Here is a 24,360-nt window from a genome sequence, read left to right as displayed (position 1 = left end):
TGTAGATTGTAGCTAGAGTCTCTTGTAGGGAGAACATGATAGTTGTGTATAGATCTATATTGGGTTTGTCAAACCCACACCTGGGCTGCTTGCAACAGCTAGACCGGCAGGTCTAAGGTGACAAGTGTCATTTAACGGCGACGTCTGAAGAACATCGTAAATACGAGGCCATCCAACGTCAAGTATGGTTACAATAACTCACATGGGGTATTAACAAACAGAAGATTTACGGGTTCTAATAATAAATTAATGGATGTTTACTTCTAAATATAACAAGTATTTGACAATTTAAACTTGCATGGATTTCTTTAAGTATGGAAACATACTTGTATATACACCATTTTCATGGTTTTATGTCGATTTAAAACCCCTTCATAACAATAAGTATGGATTTTACTTGTACATTTTGTCTTGGGATTTAAGACTACATATCACTTTTGTAAAGAAAATATTGGATTTTCTGGAAACATACTCTATCACTTTTACGGGGAAAACGGTTTCATTCTCAATAAATTCTTATGAACTCACCAACCTTTGTGTTGACACTTTTTCAAACAACTTGTATTCTCAGGAAATCACTGAACAGGAAATCAAAGTGCTTTTGAGGATGGGACGTTAAGACGTCAAACACTTCATATTTTGTCAACATAATGTAATTGATATGGAAACATGTAACTTACACAATGATGTAACTTTTTCAATTATATTTATGTTGGTTGTGTTTACTTTGATCACTATTACAATTATTGTTATGATGCTTAACATGAAGTCCTCCACCCCCGGACGTTTCCGCCATCCTTGGTTTGGGGGTGTGACAAAAGTTGACTTCAGTTGACCTAAGGGTTTTAGTCAAGTTGATTTAAGAGAGGTCAAGGTAGGGTAGAATGGTCTTCTACCCATTCTTTAGAGATGAGGACAAGAGAAAGTATTGACTAGAGAAGTTATCATTTTGATAGGAGGAGGCTAGGTCGGCTTATCGAGCACGAGAGGATATCCAACATCATCCGAGGTGAGTCTTCTCACTATACATTACCTAGAGTGGTATCTATGTGCAGACCCGAGGGTCTTATGTGTTATGTGTATGTTTGAGATTATGTGCCTTGTGATATATGTGTGATGTATGTTATATAGACCGGACCGGAGGGTCCAACGATATAGACCGGACCGAAGGGTCCAACGATTGAGACCGGACCGGAGGGTCCAACGAGCTACGGGACTGGAGGTTCCCGCTGAGACACATAGACCGGAGGGTCATACAGTGTTATAGGCTTGAGTGGCGTATGTGTTGTCTGTGGTATTTTGGGGAACTCACTAAGCTTCGTGCTTACCGTGTTATGTGTTTCAGGTTTTTCTCAGTATCTCGGGACGACACCGGCTTGATTGTACATACGAAATAAAGAGTTATGTTTTGGAGGATCCTGGATCATTAATTAAATAATTATGGATTTATGTTTTGTTAATTTGATAATTGGGATTTTTGTGGAATGTATTATGATAGTTATATGATTTTAAATGAAAAATTTGTTTGAAAATTTCACGGTGTTACAAGTTGGTATCAAAGCCTTGGTTTGAGGGATTCGGATGCACCTTCGGGCGTATCTGGACTCAAACTGAGGAATTGAGGAAAAATTTCAAAATAAATGATTTTTCTGAAAACAAGAAAGAGTTTCTAAGAGAAAACGAGACAGAGCAGTGTGTACAATCAACCAGAGCCCGAATGGTGATTTCCCAAAATACCCCTACGCTATGTGTTATGATATATTATGAGATTTTATGCATGCTAGAGTAGACTAGGTATTCATATTTAGGACTAGAGTGGCCTGATTTGTGATGCCTTAGCCTAGGAGTTGCTGCTATCTGTGATGCACTTTCGAGTATGTGCTGAGTGAGAGTGTCTAGCAGGAATCCTTGTAGAGAGGGATTTGAGTAAAGGAGTAATCTAAGAGAGATGCCTAGATGAGCATTTGTGGAGCCTATCAAGAGAGTAGCTAGATACCCGCGATAGGTAGAGTTGCAGAGTTTGGTGATATCTTTTTTGTATGAGTAGAGCAAGTGGAGTTATCACCTAGAGTGGGTTTTACGTGTTTATTCGATGCCCGGATGTTGCTTGCTTCGTGATTTGTGGAATTCCCGATGATGGGAGCCATCTACCAAGTGAATGTGACAATATTCAGGAGGTAGATGATTGGCATCATAAGGAGTCTCTCAGCAGCTGATGGTGGAGAAGTGTGTGAACCTAGGAAGAGCCTAGGAAGTGACCTTAGTCAGATGAGTATGTTGACACAGTGGAGCAATTCGCTGGGGAGCGAGTAGCGCGTGTTAAGATTGGTGATTGAGAAGGTTGAGCAGCTACTTAGGGAATATGGGATGGTCCGTGTAGAGAGTATGGGTAGATATGGCAGGTAGTATGGGTCCGTACTACTAAAAGCAGAGGACCCATACTCGATGCAGGGAGGATTCCATAGGTTCTAAGTAGCAGATCGAGAGATGATGTCATGGTTCGAGTACCATGATTGGCAGCAGGTTAGAAGGCGATGTCATGGTTCGAGTACCATGATTTGAGACAGATTGAGAAGAGAGAACATGGTTCGAGCACCATGATTCATGTCAAATTAAGGGGTGGCCACATGGTTCGAGTACCATGATATGTGGTTGTAACGTCCGTAGATCCGGGCTAGTCAATTTAGAGACAATGAGCATCAAAAATGAGTTTTTTATGGAAGATTATTTAGAAGGATTAAACTTAACCAAGTTTTAGTATATGTAACAAGGGTTCCGTACATATAAAGAACGCCGAAATCCGAGTTATAACGAAGAAGTTATAACCGGTCGAAGTTTTACAGCAAAACCGACACGGCACCGGGAAGCGTAAAAAGTGAATTTTCGATAAATTGTTTTTTAGCCTTAGCGATCTAAACGAAAGTTGTAGTATTCGTTAAACCGATAATTTTGATAAAAAAGAACGCCTAAATCTGACTTCGTATGAGGAAGTTATGATTTTTCTAAATTTCAGCTTAGCAGTAGACAGCTAAAAACTCGAATTTTAGATCGAGTGATTTTTAGCCTACACAACCTAAACGAGAAGCGAAGGTCTCGTCAATAGTAGTACAACGGTAAAAAGACTGACGAAAACGGACGTCGTATGAAGAAGTTATGAATTTTTAACGGATTTTCCTGTCCCGGTCTGTTAAAAATAATAATATTAAAATTAAATTCAAAATTAGCTGACGAAGTCTAAACGAAAATTGTAGAGCGTAATTTTACCTACACGTGCATATAAAGAATGTCAAAAACGGAGTTTGTATGCGAAAGTTACAGATTTTTGAAGTTCGGGGCTCAATTTCCGAGGAATCTCGCATGAGAGGTCCGAAATCAGCCACGTCCCTCGCACGAAGCAGCCACCCCCTGATGACGAGTCCGAAGCGTGGCCCAATGAGAAATCCGACGCGTGTTTCGGCGTCCTAGGCGACGTCTAAGACGCCTCGTATGACGGCCTCGCACGTATCCTTTGATCCTGATGCCACCTGCCTCGCATGCTGACTCCTCCCCTCCTTAAGCCGACTTCGGAACCCCTATAAATACAAGAGGCATGTGAGCCTTCTCGGTTACTTTTGGAGTTTTGCCACTTTCATCCCCCTTTTTGATATTTTTACTATTTTGACTTTTCCCGAAGCCCCGATATCATTTTTAACACCCGAAACACGCCCCAAAGTGCCCGAAGACCCGGAAAAAATTTATCTTTTCGGTTTTGAAGCTCCAACCTCGCAGAGCCCGATTTTTCATTAAAACCCCCCGGTTTTATCAGAAACGATCGTTTTAAGAAACGAAGTGCTGCCCGATTATCGTCTTATCATGTGAGTGTGTAGTTACTTTCTTCTAACACATAAATATGAAGTATTTGCTATGAAATACGTGCTATGTGTTATATATTGTTTGTTTATTTGAGATGGGTGTGGATTTGATGTTTTATACAGGTTTTAAATGATTTAAACTGTATATGTATTTTATATCTACGAAAATGTTGGGTAGAACATGGGTAGATGAAATAGTTTGTGTGTGATGAAAGATGGTATTGAGTAAACCTTGGCGACTATGAGACGTAGTGCCTATTGATTAAACCTTGGCGACTATGAGACGTAGTACCTATTGAGTAAACCTTGGCGACTATGAGACGTAGTGCCTATTGAGTAATTCTTGGCGACTATGAAACGTAGTGCCTATTGAGTAAACCTTGGTGACTATGAGACGTAGTGCCTATTGTATAAACCCTGGCGACTATGTGACGTAGTGCCTGTTGTATGAACCTTGGTAGCAATGGATTTTGGATAAATTCCTTAGGTGAGTCCTTAGGAATGAATGAATGAAGGATAGTTGATTCTTAAGATAAATCCTTAAGAAATAAAGGAGATGTGGGGATGGGTAATTGGAATGATCGTCTGATGATTGAACATATATTTGTATATATGATATAATATTGTGTGTTGAAAACCCTACATGCTCACCAGGCTCCCAAGCCTGACCCGCTCAGTTTATTTATATCATAGGTATTGATACGAAGACGCTTTACACTGAGAGATTAAAGGAGATGTAAATCACTAGTGTAAATGAATGTAAGTTCTGTATATGCTTATGCTTCTGTATTGACGATGACATCCCAAGTTTTAAATAAAATACATTTCTTCCGAAATGCCTTGATAATATATTTATCATATTTTTCTAGGGACAAATTCCGCAACATCTTTTATAAGATTACTCTGATTTTATTTTAAAAAGCATAAACTAAATCGGTCTTTTCTGGCCGTGAAATTGGGGATGTCACAGTTGGTATCAGAGCATTAGTTTAAGCGAACTAGGAATTTGTAGGAAAATTTCTAGACTTAAACTTAGAATGCTAAGCGATGATTGTGAGTTGAGTGTGTCTTTTTTATTTTATGTAGTACACCTAAATTGACACAAGCACTAGTATATTTTAGGAATGATGCCTAAAATGCTTTTATGTGCTAAATAATATATAACATTGTTTGTTCGGATCTACGGTCTGTTGCCGACCGGATTCGGAAACCTTATGTGTGTAGGATTCTAAGCGTTTGATATGATATTAGAACTAGCATGTAAACGTTTCGGGGTGATAAGGAGAATTTAAATGTCAATCGTAAAGAAAGACCTGAATTCACCTTGTTCGGTGTATAGATCAAGAATGGCAAGAACACGAAGTGGAGTTGGAAATGCAAACGGGAACATAAATCAACCACCCGTGATTGAACAAGTACCTGTTGTAGCAGCTGCACATGAGCCAATGACGATGGCTGGGGTACAAGCAATGATGCAGATGATGTTGGATCACCAAATGGAGGAGAAAAGGCATTTACTCCAACAGAACCGAGAGGAAGCTACAATACCGATTGAACAGCCCAAATTGAACGAAGGGCAGTCGGAAGGAGGGAACTACAGTGGGACCGTTGGTCAAGCAAAACCACCAATAGTTCGCCAAAACAACCAGGATGGAAGGAACGATGGACGTGGATGCAAGTATAAGGATTTCATGGCATCCAAACCACCGTGTCTATCTGGAAGCCCGACACCAGTGGGAGTTATGGACTGGATCTCCGAGATGGAGACAATGTTTGAAAGTTGCGAGTGTAGCAACAAACATAAGACCGCTCTTGCAATTCCTATGTTAAAATCTGGAGTATTGAGCTGGTGGAAGTTGCTGGCTGGTTCGATGCCTAAGGGAGAAGCTAGCAAGATGTCTTGGGAAGAGTTTGTGGTGCAACTGAAAATGCAATATTGCTCTGAGCAGGATCTTCTGGAAATCAACAATGAGTTCCAGAATCTGAAGAAGGGAAGATTGAGCGTTCCCGAATACGCTACAAGCTTTATGCAAAAGATGAAGCTTATTCCATCCCTAATTCCGACCGAACTTTCCAAGGTCAACAAGTTTGCCAATGGATTACCAACGGACTATGGTCCAATAGTCAAGCAAGCAACCACTCTGAAAGCCGCCATCTGGGCAACCAAGAATGTTGAGACCCAAATAAAAGAAAAAGGTCTGGAGAGAGCTGAAGTTGGAGAGAAAAGGAAACATGAAGGATTTTCAGTGATCAACAAAGAAAGCAAATTCTCGAAATCTAGAGGAAGAGATGAAGCTAAGTGGTGTGAGAAGTGTAAAAAGAAACACTTCGGGAAGTGTAGCGAGGAGACGACCTGCTACAAATGTGGGAAGACAGGGCATTTCGCCAACAAATGCACAACTAACAAGAAGGTGTGCTACGGATGTAATGAAGAAGGGCATATTTCTAGAGACTGCCCAAAGAAAAACACACCGCCACAGCCGAGGGCATTCCACATGCTCCTCGACGAAGCAGAAAATGATGGGAGGATTAAAAGATGAAGACTTCATATTAATATATAAAGTATGTATTAGGAAGCATAGCCTGTTAAAGGCATAGTATAGGGTGAACTTGAACCTCGTGTAATCGTTTCAAGAATTAATATAAACCCTAGTTTTGTTATCTAATGTGTTAAATGATTGTGTAATTGTTATGTGGGGACTTGGTCGACTGCGAGACAATACTTGGAACGAGTATGAGTAGGTGTGAATGGTAGTAGAGGCCTATACTACCGGAAGCACAGGACTCGCACTTGAATCAGGGAAAGTCACAAGGTTACCAAGAAGCTCGTAATTGATTCCGTTTTGTTCAGGTATGTCATTACCATTGTTTTGGTAATGTCTAGAAAGATGGTTGTTATTCCGACCCTAGTGGTCATATCAAATTGAGTCCGACTACGATGAGAGGTAATTGGAACACGACCCATCGGTCTGTTACAATAGATAAAGGGAATTATTTTTCCTAAGAAGAAGAAGGAGTCCTCAATAAGGACTTATTTTGTAACTCGAAGGTTACGATTGTAAGTCCAACGTAGTACGAAAAGCAGATGCAAGATTGAACATCGTCTGCAGTCGAGAAGCCCTAGAGTTAGATACTCATTCGAGGAAGCAAAGAAGTTACGATATTACCTAGGATGAAGATATAACGTATGGAATCATTATGCAAGCCCTATTTCGTTGATGATTCTGGGACGTAATCATCCTAAGGGGGAGATAATTGTAAGGCCCGTAGATCCGGGCTAGTCAATTTAGAGACAATGAGCATCAAAAATGAGTTTTTGATGGAAGATTATTTAGAAGTATTAAACTTAACCAAGTTGTAGTATATGTAACAAGGGTTCCGTACATATAAAGAACGCCGAAATCCGAGTTATAATGAAGAAGTTATGACCCGTCGAAGTTTTACGGCAAAACCGACACGGCACCGGGAAGCGTAAAAAGTGAATTTTCGATAAATTGTTTTTTAGCCTTAGCGATCTAAATTAAAGTCTTAGTATTCGTTAAACCGAGAATTTTGATAAAAAAGAACGCCTAAATCTGACTTCGTATGAGGAAGTTATGATTTTTCTAAATTTCAACTTAGCAGTAGACAGCTAAAAACTCGAATTTTAGATCGAGTGATTTTTAGCCGACACAACCTAAACGAGAATCGAAGGTCTCGTCAATAGTAGTACAACGGTAAAAAGACTGACGAAAACGGACGTCGTATGAAGAAGTTATGAATTTTTAGCGGATTTTCCTGTCCCGATCTGTTAAAAATAATAATATTAAAATTAAAGTCAAAATTAGCCGACGAAATCTAAACGAAAGTTGTAGAGCGTAATTTTACCTACGCGTGCATATAAAGAACGTCAAAAACGGAGTCTGTATGCAAAAGTTACAGATTTTTGAAGTTCGGGGCTCAATTGCCGAGGAATCTCGCATGAGAGGTCCGAAATCAGCCACGTCCCTCGCATGAAGCAGCCACCCCCTGATGACGAGTCCGGAGCGTGGCCCAATGAGAAATCCGACGTGTGTTTCGGCATCCTAGGCGACGTCTAAGACGCCTCGTATGACGGCCTCGCACGTGTCCTTCGATCCTGATGCCACCTGCCTCGCATGCTGACTCCTCCCCTCCTTAAGCCGACTTCGGAACCCCTATAAATACAAGAGGCATGCGAGCCTTCTCGGTTACTTTTGGAGTTTTGCCACTTTCACCCCCCTTTTTGATATTTTTACTATTTTGACTTTTCCCGAAGCCCCGGTATCATTTTTAACACCTGAAACACGCCTCGAAGTGCCCGAAGACCCGGAAAAATTTTATCTTTTCGGTTTTGAAGCTCCAACCTCGCAGAGCCCGATTTTTCATTAAAACCCCCCGGTTTTATCAGAAACGATCGTTTTAATAAACGAAGTGCTGCCCGATTATCGTTTTATCATGTGAATGTGTAGTTACTTTCTTCTAACACATAAATATGATGTATTTGCTATGAAATACGTGCTTTGTGTTATATATTGTTTGTTTATTTGAGATGGGTGTGGATTTGATGTTTTATACAGGTTTTAAATGATTTAAACTGTATATGTATTTTATATCTACGAAAATGTTGGGTAGAACATGGGTAGATGAAATAGTTTGTGTGTGATGAAAGATGGTATTGAGTAAACCTTGGCGACTATGAGACGTAGTACCTATTGAGTAAACCTTGGCGACTATGAGACGTAGTACCTATTGAGTAAACCTTGGCGACTATGAGACGTAGTGCCTATTGAGTAATTCTTGGCGACTATGAGACGTAGTGCCTATTGAGTAAACCTTGGTGACTATGAGACGTAGTGCCTATTGTATAAACCCTGGCGACTATGTGACGTAGTGCCTGTTGTATGAACCTTGGTAGCAATGGATTTTGGATAAATTCCTTAGGTGAGTCCTTAGGAATGAATGAATGAAGGATAGTTGATTCTTAAGATAAATCCTTAAGAAATAAAGGAGATGTGGGGATGGGTAATTGGAATGATCGTCTGATGATTGAATATATATTTGTATATATGATATAATATTGTGTGTTGAAAACCCTACATGCTCACCAGGCTCCCAAGCCTGACCCACTCAGTTTATTTATATCACATGTATTGATACGAAGATGCTTTACACTGAGAGATTAAAGGAGATGTAAATCACTAGTGTAAATGAATGTAAGTTCTGTTTATGCTTATGCTTCTGTATTGACGATGACATCCCAAGTTTTAAATAAAATACATTTCTTCCGAAATGCCTTGATAATATATTTATCATATTTTTCTGGGGACAAATTCCGCAACATCTTTTATAAGATTACTCTGATTTTATTTTAAAAAGCATAAACTAAATCAGTCTTTTCTGGCCGTGAAATTGGGGATGTCACAGTGGCGGTTAGTGCTTCTGGTTTTACTGGTTATTCCGTGGAGAGTGTCTAGACCGAGGTCGAATGTGAAAGAGTGTGGGGACAGAAGGCCAGGATGAACGAGTTCTAGTGGAGCATCCCTTGAGAGGGAAATCGAGTTAACTCCGAGGAGTTGTTAGTGATATGCCAGTAGAGTCGCAAGGCTCAGGGTTGAGCAGGGATGGTACATTATGGAAGAATACGGTCTGGGCTGGGCAACCGGCCGATAGTGGAGATGTCACTTTCTGTGACCCGAGTGGTGCTATTTCCGTTTCCTATGGGAGACGTAAGAGGTATTGAGATTTCGGTCTCTGCGTTTGGGAGTGAGCCCTGTGGGATTGCACTGATGGTGATCTTCAATCAGAGCATATGGCAGTAGATTTGCCGTGAGGTAAAAATATAGCTTGATCGGGTCATCAGTAAGGACTGAGATGGTCAAGGACCAGGATACACCCTATTTGAGTATAGTAGGGCATGCATTAGCTGCAGTGTCGGACGATCAAGAGGAGTATATCAGGGCGGTGACTCTTATTGTCTTTGACGGGTATCGAGAGTGGAAATGAGAGTGATGCTCTTATGATAAGTGACGTGATGGAGCGTTGGTTGAGGAGTTGAGGATGAGGAGAATGATAGTTCGTTATTTCCAGACTAAGAGTCAGGGTTAGTACTGGACTATTGAGAGGTCCGGTGATGGAATGGTGTGAGATTCTGAATGACTAAGAGGCAGTCATTATGGGAAGTTCTGAGCATTTCATCCGAGATTCGGGGTATTTGGAGTTGCTTGATCTCTGTCGGGGAGATCATCGAGCATTGTGTATCACCTTCCAAGAGTAGGCCCGATGTTACTGGTGGAAACAGTCTGGAAGGTAGATTGTTGGTGCACTAATTGGTGACGGTTTGAACCCTAAGTGGGGGAGAATCGAGTATTTTGTTGAGAGGATCAGAGATCTGTTCGAGATCGGTTAGAGATCTAGATATAGAGACATGCGGTGCGGATTCACGTGATCAGGGTTATTGGTGATTGAAGTGAGGTACAGAGCGAGTTAATGCATGTGGTATACGTTGGCAAAGGATGAATGTCTCCACGACAAGTGGCCATCGGTCAGAGACCTTGTGATGGATAGGAATTCTTCGAGGCAGTTGGATCGTAGGGTTAGTTTGGCGGTGGAAGAATTCTGATACAATGGTTGGGCTGTTATGCAGGTAGGGAAGGGCAGAAGTTGATTTTGACAACTAATTCTGGGCCGTTATGAGTATGCTTGCTTGAGTTTTGAGCATTATAGGAGGGAGTTCCGGATTGTTGTCAACATGTTCCGAGTCATTGTCGATTCCTCCATTAGGAGTTGGAATATTCTGAAGTTGCGCGTTGTGAGAAAGAAGGATAGTTATGAGATTCTGCGAGAATGCATTAAGGTATCTGTGTATGATGACATAAGTAGGAGATCAGTGGTTGAGACAGGACATCGTGATGTTCTGTGATAGTGTTCCGAGGTATCCGAGTATAGTGCCCCGAATTCAGAATTATTTGGGTCTTGATTTTGAGACGAAGAGTGGAGTATCAAGTACCTACGGTTCCAGTGGGAGCCCTTTGGGTATTGACATCTAGAGGGATTATCTAAGAGTGTGAATTCCAGCAAGGAGGGATGTTTGGTCTTGGCGGTTGCTGTCAGAATCTGTGATGCATAAATAGGGATAGGTGTGTGGGTACCTATCTTTGTTAGTCCGCGGAGCATGAGTTAGTGGATGTAGTGCGGTGTTGACGTGAGAAGGAGATTGCGGGGTTATGAGATAAAGGGTGTTGTGATGCTACGGGGAGCCGTAGTACTCACTAGTCACAGAAAGGGTGTTGTGATGCTATGGGGAGCCGTAGAACTCACTAGTCAGAGAAAGGGTGTTGTTATGCTACGAGGAGCCGTAGTACTCACTAGTCAGAGAAAGGGGTGTTGTGATGCTACGGGGAGTCATAGTACTCACTAGTCAGAGAAAGGGTGTTGTGATGCTACGGGGAGTCGTAGTACTCACTAGTGAGAGAAAGGGTGTTGTGATGCTACGGGGAGCCGTAGTACTCACTAATCAGAGAAAGGGTATTGTGATGCTACGGGGAGCCGTAGTACTCACTAGCTAGCGGGAGGTTGTTGTGAAGCTACGGGGAGCCGTAGTACTCACTAGTTAGCGGGAGGTTGTTGTGATGCTACGGGGAACCGTAGTACTCACTAGTCAGCGAGAGGTTGTTATGGTAAAGTACCCTTTTGATCAGAGCATGACACAAAAGGGTTTCAGGATTTGGGTGGCCCTAATTTATGAGTGTTGGGTAGCCTGGTGGACTGACCAGGGGCCAGACCGGGGTCTCCTCAAGGATCGGGAATCATTATATTCTAAGTGAGGTACACATGGGTTGCGGGAAATGAGTCATGAGTTGAGTGCTTCGTTGGGACGAGTGGTTCCAACTCTAGGTCGGACCAAACTCTCGTGTTGGGTTTGGCCCTGATGGTGCATCGGAGAGGCGAGATGAGATTTCGAATTCTGAGAAAGGTTCTATGTTGAGGGGTATCGTTTGTCATCTGATGTCTTGGACATGTATAGGCCAGTACTTGGTTACGGGAGGTACCACGAGATGTATGGATCGATGAGTAGTAGACGACAGAGGTCGAGGTTGAGTTGATTATCGGTTGGGATTGTAGTATTCGTTGGGGGTAACCTTTGGAGGTTCAACTGTGGGGTCGAGAGTAGACCAGGTGCATAATGCTAAAAGAGATATCTGGGAGAAAGTGAAAGGGGTTGTGATTTTTAGATGTTGGAGGACTCCTGATCGAGCGTGATTTTCTTGTGTCTAAGAGCAGGGTGTTGAAAGTTTATGGTTCAGATGGGTTCTGAAAGAAGCTCAGTGGGTGAGCCTTGGGGGGGGGGGATGTGAATCCTTTTCGTTCTTTGGGGCGTGATTCAGATTGTTTGGTGCATTGGTATGAGTGATCGGTAGCCGATTGTTGGATTTTGTCTGGTAAAAATTGAGGAGCAGTGAGTTATCAGATTTGGGTATTCGAGGAGCGAATACCATGATAATCGTTTGAGCAGGCGGTCCGGCGGCGGGCCAGGCTACTAGAGTTTCCAGATTTTGGGAAAGAGTATATTAGCGGCGGAAAGGGGTGGTTTAGTTTTGGAATTGGAAATTTATGTGTGGGTCCAGGTGTCCACGGAGGAAGATATCGTCTTGGTGTGAGATCCTCTTAGTGGTGCTTTTCGGGTGATTGGTTTATATCTATGTCGTTTGAGGAGCGATTTCGAGGGTGAAATCTAATTCAAGTAGGAGAGAATTGTAACATCCGGATTTACAGGGAGATATGAGAAGTGACTCGACGAGTTGATGCCTCAACTCGTCGAGTAGGATCTTGACTCGGTGACCTGTTTAATGAAGGGACTCGACGAGTCGGGTATCTGACTCGCCGAGTCAGTGCTGTTAAGGAAAACCGTAATTGTCCGGGTTTAGGACCTATTTAAAGGACCTTATGGCCTTCTGTGGCGGCCACCTGCACCTTGAGAGACTCCTTTCGAACCAGCGAGCTTAGAGAGTGGAGAAGAGCCACCTTGAGCCTTTTTGGTGTGACATTGCAAATGAGAAGGAGAGTTCTGGCAAGAGGGACCAGAGGAGGGTGATGTTCTGAGACTTTGAGGCATGGAGCTTCACTTTGAGGTAACAATTCGTACCTTTCTTTCTGTATGGTGATGATTGCATGAATCTAGGGTTTCTTGACCTTTTTCTTTAAAGGAATATGGAGTATATGAGGTCCCAATGTGGAATAAGCCTTAGATCTGGACCTTAAGAGGTCCAGAGAGTCCCAACCTCCCAGCTTTATGTAGTCCCTTTGGGGTTATGGATCTAGGTTGCCATTTTAGGAACTATTTCTTCATTTAAGGACATATGAGCGTTGCAAGAGCTTCAAGATTGAGCCTTTACGTGATTATTGGGTGTTAGAAGGCCAGATCTATAAGTTAGAGAAGCAGATCTGACCTCAGAAGGTCATTTGAGTGTTGCCGTGGAGGAAACTCACTGAGTCCATATGGGGACTCGACGAGTCGAGTCGGGTTGCCCCGCGATTTGTGACCAGTGGTAACCCGTCGAGTGAAAGGCTAGCTCGACGAGTCGAGGGAGGGCTTAAGAGGATTCTAAGAACACGCTTGGGCTCGCCGAGTCACCCGTGTGCACTCGACGAGTCTGGTCAAAGTTTGACTGTTGACTAAAGTTGACTTCATTTGACCTAAGGGTTTTGGTCAAGCTGATTTAAGAGAGGTCAAGGTAGGGTAGAATGGTCTTCTGCCCATTCTTTAGAGATGAGGACAAGAGAAAGTATTGATTAGAGATGTTATCATTTTGATAGGAGGAGGCTAGGTCGGGTTATCGAGCACGAGAGGATATCCAACATCATCCGAGGTGAGTCTTCTCACTATACATTAACTAGAGTGGTATCTATGTGCAGACAGGAGGGTCTTATGTGTTATGTGTATGTTTGAGATTACGTGCCTTGTGATATATGTGTGCTATATGTTATATAGACCGGACTGGAGGGTCCAATGATATAGACCGGACCGAAGGGTCCAACGATTCAGACCGAACCGGAGGGTCCAACGAGCTACGGGACTGGAGGGTCCCGCTGGGACACATAGACCGGAGGGTCATACAGTGTTATAGCCTTGAGTGGCGTATGTGTTGTCTGTGGTATTTTGGGAAACTCACTAAGCTTCGTGCTTACTGTGTTATGTGTTATCTGTTTCAGGTTTTTCTCAGTATCTCGGGACGACACCGACTTGATTGTACTCACGAAATAAAGAGTTATGTTTTGGAGGATCCTGGATCATTAATTAAACAATTATGGATTTATTTTTTGTTAATTTGATAATTGGGATTTTTGTGAAATGTATTATGATAGTTATATGATTTTAAATGAAAAATTTGTTTGAAAAATTCATGGTGTTACATGATGCTAAGCTTGATACGTTGATTTCGTCATCATCAAAGTATAATGATGTTGTTATGAAGGCTTTTCTGGACACATCTCTTCAACAGTATACCGACTCCATTGACAAATCTACATCATCTGTGAATGACTCCACCTCGTTATGCCGAAAAGCAACAACTGAAGTGACAGACCTTGTTCATGATTCGGAGATCTTCTTAGAATCCTTTAAAGGTCATGCAGATTCTAATGCCACTAAAGTCAATGCCACGATTGATTCTCTCTCAGTGTCACTTTAAGAAGAGAAAGCTAAGTTTGATACCGTTCGGTCTGATCTCCAAGCTGATCAAAATTCTCTTCTAACCTCGGTCAACTCTCGTTTAGATAAGCTCCAAGCTGACCTTGCAATGGAGAATAAAACCATGGATGAACTTGCACGAAAGACTACTACGATCGAAGTCCAGTCTGTTCAACTTGCTCAGGCGAAGAAGGAGATTGACACATTGAAGACCGAGCGTGCCGTTTTGAAAAGTTGTGCTGGTGATGTCCTGAATCTTTTGGGTAATCTGGTCAATGCCCATGACCCTGTTCTCACACTCACCTAGTGGTGGATCCAGAAAGAAAAATCAGGGGTTGCACAAATTCTTTAGGGGTCGTACTAGTAGAAAATATTTTGTTACCGAAGGAAGTTTCCGTCAAAAAATCGTCACTAAACGAGTAATTTTACACTAAATTTATAATTATCATACTTTGTGATGGATTGCTGACGGATTAGTGACGGATTAGGGACGAATTTGTGACGGATTTGTGACGGATTTTTGAAAAAAAACACGAAATTTAACATTTGACGGGAAAATTAGAGGGGTATCCCGGGCTACCCCGAATTACATAGTAACTCCACCCCTGCACTCACCATCAGGAATCACTTGACAACCACACTCCTTCCCGCTATAAGATGCTCAGTCAAATGAAAGGTGTTATGAAGTCGATCGTCACTCTGCAACAAGGGGGAGAAGGTGCTATGAAAACTCCTCCTGTGCCTCCCAAAGTTGTCATCAAAACATAACTGAAGGTTAATGTAGCTTCGGGTTCTAGTGCACAAGATAAGAAGAAGGGTATTTATGAAGAAAGTGATGAAGAGGATGAAACAATTGTTGATGCTCTAAAGCGAAAGAAAAGGGATAAAGGGATTGATGAAAATTTAAGAATAGCCATAGAAGCAGAAGAAAAAGAGCGAAAACAGAAAGAAGCTCATGATGCTCTGATTTGCAAAGAGGCTCTTTTTCTTATCTGGACCAGGGAAATGTTGATAAAAGAAGCAATTGAGTCTCCTAGCATTCACTGGTTGGAACCTGTTGCTTCATTTGATTGTGAAAATACGAAGGATTCATAGTTTGATATGCCCATCACTCGCAGGGCATTTGTGTTTCACTGCTTTGATCCGACAGTCGAAGTCCCTTCTCCTCACCCGAAGGTTGATAAAGATTTAATTGATTTCTATTTTGAATTTTCTCAACCTCAGTACCTGACATGGAGTGCTCAAAAGATAACATCTGTCAAGGTATTTAAACCGATTGTTGTTGGGAAATTCATTAATGTGAAGTTCAGAGTGACTCGAGGATCTGATGACTCGATTCACATGATTTCTTTGGCTGATCTTCCCAATCTAAATCCTCACAATTGGATTTTATTGTTCAACATTTTGCTTACTGATCAAGAACATTACGAGCCGATCCTAGATCACATAAAGAGAATGTTGGCTTCATACATTCACGAAGTAGCAAAAATGGATCAGAAAGTGGTGAATGTTTTTAGCAAGCCTAGTGATCTCAACAAGATGAAAATGGGTAAGATTGATCCAGAACATCTCACTGCCATGTTTACAAGAGCCGAAGGTGAAAGATTTCTTTTCGCTCTTGTTGACAAACATCTTTTCTCCACTTCTTATTTGGAGCATGTCATTGATATCACTCAAAGATGTAAACAAAACAGTGATTCAGACAAGAAAAACTTCTCCGGCATGCTTCAATGGTACATACATTTTCGACGTACTCTTTTGGCCATTATACTGAAGGTGTTCAAGACGGTGAAGAAGTCTTCTCTCACTCAACCGAACTAAAGTCTCGCCTCAATTGACGCAAAGGGGGAGATTGTTGGGTGTTAGAGTTGCGTCTTATTGGGCTTAAATGTTTATGTTTTGTTTATCCGGATTGGGCCTCTCCATCCGTGATTTATGATTAGGGTTTGACTATTTATAGTGCATGCATGTATAGTTTATGGGGTATCGTTTTCATTAATTACTGCATTGTAACCCTAAACACCTCTACAGGCGAAGTTCTTAGTTGAGCTCTTCTGAGGTGTTGAAGTTTAATCATTTGACATCAGTTCATCTATTCTCGTGTTCTTTGCTTCATCTTTATTGCTTTTCTGTTTAGAATCCAACGATCATACTAGAATATTTTTCCAACATTTATCTTTTCCTCTAATTTTTCCATCTGTGCCCTGTATCCTATATGCATATTTCTGCCTACCACAAAGTACATACAATTTCATAATAACTTAAAAATTAAAGACTTAGCTATATAAACAAACTTTTTCCAAATAAATGTTATAAAACAACTGTTCAATCAAATAATCATCCACATAAAAAAACTACTATGACAGATTTGAAATAGACCGTTCGAGTAAAACAACCATCTAAATAAAAAATAAAAAAATATTATGACGGGCTTAAAAAGGACCGTCTAAATCAAATGTATCTAATGAATATACGTTTAAATCAAATAAGATGTTTCCATTATCCATCTCGTTGCGTTTTTGTGTTGATTCCACCAACTCAAATCTTGAAGGATCTCGTGTCGTGGATGTTATTCCCCTTTTCTTTTTTGATTTTGGAGGTCTTCCTTTTGGTCGTTGAATCACGGGCTCAAAAACGGCATCAGACTGGTCCACAAGTTTAGTAATAATCGAAAGTGCATGTTCTTTCTTGTTTAAGGGCCACTTTTGGTATCTTGATTACAATTCATTAAGCAACTCATCGAGTCTACCAGTGCCTTCATCATGCAAATCGTTTTGTAAATTTAGCGATGGTATGTCAACCTCCATTGCGGATGGATTAAATCCAACGGAAAAGTAGCTCCTTGCCAATATTTTATCTTGCGAACACATGGAAGACCCATAGTTGCCATATAGTTGCCGGTGCAAGGAGTCATACCACCTAAAATACCAAATAATTAATAAATGTTAGTAAATAATAAAGGTTAATGAACAGTAATAAAGGTAACTATTACCATCTTTTGTTAAACCATATTGCGCATATATCTCCTTCAAGGCAAAGTGAGATATGTGATAATGAAGCTCTCCAAACAATGACATATTGCCATTATGATGAATATTAGTTTTCTCACTTGAGAGTTTTACTTTAATCTCATTAAATTCATGCTCAACTGCAAGACATATTTTCTCTTTAACTTCCCTCAAATCTCCCATAGAAACTTGCAAATATTGTTTAAGTTTGGCATGAGCACCTTCAGCTCTTGATGACGATCGATTGCCAAAATGCAAGTACTTATCGGTCCAAACACTAACAAACTTTTCTTTCCAAGGCAACCATATGTTTTTTATGTACTCAATCACATCTTTCTTCTCTTTATGCATTGATGCAAATTCATACCAATTTTCCTCAAAGAGAGCTTCCATTGTCGAATATACCACATTATTCCAACCAGACATAAAAATATTGAACTCTTCGGTACATTCAAAATACTTCTTGCAATTTGCCAATACATATATTTATTGGTTTTGTAGGTCCAATCCATCAAAAATACGTTTGAGAAGGCTTTGGCCAATTTAATCGACAAAGGGTGTGCAATGAAAAACGAGTTATACGCCCCTCCACATTATGTGAAATATCATAAGTAAAACCATCTTCGTTAAGCTCCTCAAATAATGCATTGATCATGGGCCGATTCCTTAAATTTTCCCTTCAAAATTTTCTCTTCACGTTGTATATATTTCTAGAGATTACTTGTAACACCCAATTCCTGGTACGTATTTAAATTCAAGTAATGTTGCAATTTACTCTGGGACTCGGCGAGTTGGAGGCCCAACTCGTCGAGTAGACTTGACGTTTGATCGGGGTTTTAAGTGACCTACTCGACGAGTCGGAAGACTGACTCGACGAGTAGGACTGTCTGGATGAAAACCCTAATATTTGGGTTTGCACCCTATTTAAGCACCTTATAACACCCCAACCCAGCCCCCATTGTCCCTCCCAACCTAGAGAAAACCCTAACTCGAAACCCTAGCCATTTATTGAGTGTTCTTAAGCTTTGTGGTGCCATTTTTGTGTGATTGAAGTTTAATAAGGAGAAGGAAGCTTGTGAGATCAAGAGGAAGCAAGAAGATCCAGAGTTTTGGGCACATTTCCAGCTTATTTGACGTATAAAGCTGAAATCTTGGCTATTCATTGCTTAGATCTTGATTTGGGGCTATTTTCTATATCTTTCTAAGCATTAGTGAAGTTATATTCGGGATTGGGTGTAGAAGTGAGTTTGTGCTTCAGATCTGTAACCATTGAGGTTCCCATGGCATAAAGGTGCCAACTTTATGGCCATGGGAGACCCATGCATCTTGTATACCTCTTTTTATGGCTTTTTGAGCCAAAGGCCCCATGCATGTACATCAAGTTCGAAGTTGTACGTATAAAATGGACCTTAGGAGGCTAGATCTATGGTTTTGATGCGTTAAGACCCATTATAATCGACTGTATGGTTTTGGACAAAGAGGGACTCAATGAGTAGTTCATGGGACTCGGCGAGTCGGGGTGTATTTTCCATCAAATCCTTTCTGTTATGGACCAGATATTAAGATTAAAGGTTCCCCAGTTGGTTAGGTTCACTAGGGACCTGGAAATCATAGGACTCGACGAGTAGATGAACAGACTCGACGAGTTCAAGGCAATATCCCAGCTACATGAAGATAGACTCGGTGAGTTCAAGGAGAACTCGGCAAGTCATAGACTGAGCACCTTCTTATGGATGAAGATGAACTCGACGACTTCAAGGACGAACTCGGCGAGTTGTTTGAAGATAGTCCGATGTGTTGTTGAAGGCGAACTCGTCGAGCTCTTGCTAGACTCGACGAGTAGGGAAAGGATTATGGCATTTGTGGATATGGGGACTCGACGAGTTGGCGGGCCAACTTGGCGAGTCAAGTCAACCAGATGTTGACTTTGACCAAAAGTTGACTTTGACCAAGGATTTGACTTTGACTTTGACTTGGCTTTGAGTGACTCTTGTAAGGGTTATGAGTATGAATTGTTAACTTAGAAAAGTTGTCGTGTAGGGATTGAGGAGTCAGGGAGAGTCGATTTTCACATCGAGGACAGTACAGATACTACACGACGTTGAGGTGAGTTACCTTCCAGTAGAAGTGGGTCTAAGGCACCAAGGCCGACCCACTAGTAGTTGATAATAATTTGGATGATTGTCTTTGTGATAATTGTCTGGTTTGGTATTACTTGATGTGTATTATGTGCCAGTATGATATGTTCTATGTGATAGTGGTAGTAGGAGGGGAATAGTCCCCCGATTCGGTCGTTAGGACCAAAGGGTGGGTCGAACACCCCAGAAATGTCTGACAGCATGTTTATGATATGTTATTATGTGATAGTATTAGGGGGTGAAATAGTCCTCGTGACCGGGTGAGATAGACCGGAGGGTAGACAGGGACCCTAGAATGGCCTGACACGGGTAGGTCAGCACCCCATAATGGCTTGACATGGGTAGGTTAGCACCCCATAATGGCTTGACATGGGTAGGTCGGGCACCCCAGAATTGACCGACAGTATGTATGATTGTACGGTATGTGGTATGATGGGGGAACTCACTAAGCTTCGTGCTTACAATTTTAGTTTTGGTTTCAGGTACCTCTTCAACTAAGGGGAAGGAGCCGGCGGAGTAGCAGCCCATCACACACACACATGATCTCCGCTAGAGAACCCTGGGATTGTACTATGATATTTTACTATTTGATGTTATGGTTTTTGAGACTTGTGATTTGTGACTTGATGTTGAAATGATAACAATGATGTTTTCCGTAAACGATTTTCATAAGTAATATAATTAAGCAAAAAATTCTGGGTCTCGAATTTGGGATGTTACATTACTGGTATATTTGGGCCTGTTGACGCAAAGATGATAGAATTTGTCTAGGAGGAATCCCGGCCTTGGTCATTTCTTTGACACTTTTTATGCTTTCCAATGGTAATTGGCGAAACGATTGATGTCCGGAGATGTCCGTAGACGGCCCATAGTTATGTGTCAAGTCCTTTACGTCAAATATCCAAGAACCATCACTACACCTTTTGCCCAAAATCTTAAAAGGACAGTTGATCAAACGAGATCCGATAGTTTTTTTTCGTTTACCTGAAATACCTCATATATCTTGATATAAACCACCTCTATCACAATGCAAAATCACGTGCTTGTGTTTTCTTGAACCACGAATAGATATTCCATAGCCTTTAGAATAATAAAATTTTCGCACTCTCCAATAAATCATCACACGAATCAAATTTCGAAGTAGTTAAATATTTTTTTTCACTCGGTGGCATAGAAGTAGTTGATTCCATTGAACTCATATGTGTTACAAAATTGCAAACAAATTCAAAAATCATTAAAAAATAATCAGTGACAAACTAGAAAATGTAGTCTAATGAAGTTAACTAACAACATAAACTAGAAAATGTAGTCTAATGAAGTTAACTAACAACATAAACATTAGTATGATAAGTTGATAGATTAAAGTGTATATTTATATTCTTGATTAACATTGAATTTTAGCGTTATAGAAAGTAAGGCATCAAGACAAATAGTATGTTATTTGATGAAATTAGTGGAAAAAGAAAGGATATAACATTCATTATTTTTTTTGGACGAGTAAGGATGAAATTAAGGTATAGGGTATTTGCTATTATAAATATACAAGCATAATAATAATAGAAGTGACGACAGTACAGTGATGCAAACAATTGATTTTTTTCAATTGCGAACAACAAACAGTTGATTTGATTTTTTCAATTGCAAATCACAAAATTTGTAATTATAATAGCATCGACGACAGTGGTGTAAACAAGAATTGAATATAAAATCGCAATATCATAAATGAATATAAAATCATAAATCAAAGAAATAAAGTCGTAATATAAAATCACTAACCAGTAATAGTGGAGCAAGCCACCGACGGAGGTCGAGCAGTTGACGACGACAATAGATCAGGCGGCGATGTGGTGAAGCAAACCGGAGATGGAAAGTAAACAACGATCGATAGTGGGAAGCGAATACTGGTTTCCTTGTTTTCGTATAAAGTTTGTACAAAAAATTGAATATTTGAAAGGGTTTTAGATTAGAGGGGACAGATTATAAAGTTTGTACAAAAAATTGTGAGTATGCGCTCCCAATTAATATGTTTTTTGTACTACCCTCCGAAGGTTCTTTTTGGAATTTCCTTGGTTTTTTTTTTTGGACCAATCATCGCCTCTAAAAACATTTTGTACAAAATCCCTGACATTACCAAATTTGCAATTAAAATGCAACCCAGAAGCGGGATTTACAGACGCATAAAATCAAATCGAGTTCTTCACTTCAGGTCCGTCGCTGCGTTCCCTTGCCTCCGTCCGACGTCCACCCTCGTTCAGTCGATCATCTCCTCCAGAAGCACCGGCGACAACTAGCCTCCGACGTCTCAGGTAAACCAATCGTCAATCGCTAACTACTCTTTTATTCTACTGTTTTCGATTTGTTTCCTCTTCGTTTCTTCACCGCTTATACTCTACGCAATGCTGGTTTCTTGTATTTGTGTTCATACGCAATAGAATAAGAAGCAGAAAACATAGAGTTTTTTTGTTCTACTCCTAACGGAAATTCCAGTTTCCCTATTGTCCCAACAACTATGTTGCTGTTATTGTTGATGGATTCCATCCTTTGGATAACACACATTGAAATTCATTTTGTCATCTTCATTATGCATTTATATTGCAGGTCGCGAATCAAATACATTTGGTCCATTTCAGACCTTCATCACCCACATCATGGTGCGAAAGAAAAAGAAGAACAATGGATCCAGCAATGATGAAGCACCTGGCCCGAATCAAAAAAAGTCAACAACGTGTGATGTGGAAACCTCGAATGAAGCATCCAAACCGAAAGCAATAACCCTTAAAGATCAAGATCCCATTGGTACTTACTATAAGGAAGATATAAAAATATGGGAAAAAAAATTAGAAGAATTAAAAGCTATGGGTCCGGTTTTTAGTGGAATACATGATTACGATCCCCATAAAATTTACATGGATTACGATGAGATTAAAGAAATATCCCATCTTCGTTGGTCGAAGTACAGAGCGGATTTACAAGCTGTAAGTAGATTTTGTTATAATTTATTTTTAAAATTACTTGTTAACATATTTTATTTTAAATATATGCAGGCAATAAATACTCCGAATACAAGTAATTGGAAAACAAAAGAAAGATCAAGAGAATTGGCCGAGATTCAAGATATAAGAGATTCTACAACAATTTTTCTCTATGAGTTTGTTTCAAATTCAATACACTATTGAATTATTTTTACAACTTTTGCCCAATTAAAATTCTAATTTCTAAATATGCTAATTGCAGGAATCGTAACTCGACATCTTCTCACACATTTAACTTGTATGGACAAAGTGAAGCTTCTGCTACACGTATCGTAAAGCTTTTGATGCTTTCCACATCAATGACCAAATGTAAGTTTCAATTTGTTGATCATATAATTCTGAAAAATTTCGAATATTTGGATTATCTGAAAATCCGAATTATAACAACGTACTTTCTATTAACTCCAATTTTTATATGTAGGTAGCTAATTAATAATCTAAAGTACGTTGCTATAATCATCAGCTGAATACAAAATACAGAAAATAATGAGATGTTGCTTAGGTTTTCTTTGGAGGATACGTGACATAAATTCTGTGTAAATCGTTTACAAATATAAAAATTAAATTATACTTTTAGCAAGTTTTAGCAAAGGACTACAATTTAATGAAAACCCAGTTCTAGGAAAGTTTTAGCAAGTGCCCAAAATGCATGCTATTAAGTGAAACATTGACAGTTTTTTAAAATATTTGCAATTTAGTATACTACTTGTTAAGTGTTCCAGCACATTAGCTTGTTTAAAATCAGATACATAAAAAATAAGGGAATTTACAAATTGAAAAAGATGGCTTAATTAAGTTTAATTATAAAGTAGCTGTTAGATTATCAAAGTAAGATGGCATAACATGACATGCAAAAGTGTAATGTTATAACATGCAAAATCCACTATCCGAAATTTCTCAAGTTTATACACTAATGGTATCTTATGTGCAGCTATCCACGATTTTACACTAATCACAGATAAAGAAGATGATGGTGTTAGAGGGGTTGACGGAGCTCATGATTCGCCGGTGATAGGGCCAGCTGTTCGAGATCTCTTAAGCAATCGTGGAATCGATGTTTGGCATCCAGATGGTGTGATGGACACGGGGAGGCTTTGTTTTCAATTCAATGGAACTGAGGGGGATTTTACCTTTATAGACTGAATAGTGTGCACTAGATAGTTATTTTTGGGGTCCAGGGGAATTTTATTCGGAAGATTTGACATTATATTTTAGGGAAAACGTAGTACTTGAAAAAATTTGTTTCTCACTTCATGGTCCACTGATACTTCATCTAATCATGTCTACTCTTTTTGGAACAACACTATTATTATATGTTTTCTTTATTTTGTCTGCTATGTGTGACAACCGTCAAAATTCGAGTTGGTTCTAGATTTGACTAAACTTAGTTGCACTTATAGGCACGACACATACTAGACTTAGTAACTAGAGGCTATGTTATAACCTACTAGAAACTTGGAAACAATTAGAAACAATGGATAGTACACTTAGATTTCACATTGATATGTGAATTCTACAACTACTTAACTGTAGTGAATATCCATATTCGGGTCACTCTTTAACTCGAACACCTTTTCATGAATCATATACACACATCATGCACTTGACCTAGTGATAGAAATTAGGTCTGAGTCTCGTAGGAAC

At 40.1% G+C, this 24,360-nt stretch overlaps 1 protein-coding gene across 1 annotated transcript; it reads left to right on the top strand.

Moving 5' to 3' along the window:
- Nucleotides 1–21,810: 21,810 nt before the first annotated feature.
- LOC145138227 (uncharacterized) lies at nt 21,811–24,053 on the top strand. Its single transcript, XM_079072342.1, has 5 exons — nt 21,811–21,990; nt 22,283–22,659; nt 22,729–22,832; nt 22,919–23,025; nt 23,648–24,053. Exons 2-5 carry the CDS (start codon nt 22,333–22,335, stop codon nt 23,857–23,859), a joined length of 750 nt encoding a protein of 249 aa, XP_078928468.1. The 5' UTR covers nt 21,811–21,990; nt 22,283–22,332; the 3' UTR covers nt 23,860–24,053.
- The last annotated feature ends 307 nt before the right edge of the window (nt 24,054–24,360 follow it).

Source organism: Lactuca virosa, chromosome 9, assembly GCF_052849685.1.
Source record: "Lactuca virosa cultivar CGN04683 chromosome 9, Lactuca_virosa_CGN04683_v6, whole genome shotgun sequence".
NCBI classification, from domain to species: domain Eukaryota; kingdom Viridiplantae; phylum Streptophyta; class Magnoliopsida; order Asterales; family Asteraceae; genus Lactuca; species Lactuca virosa.
Note: the sequence above shows the minus strand (reverse complement) of the source record. Positions and strands in the feature narration are given on the sequence as shown.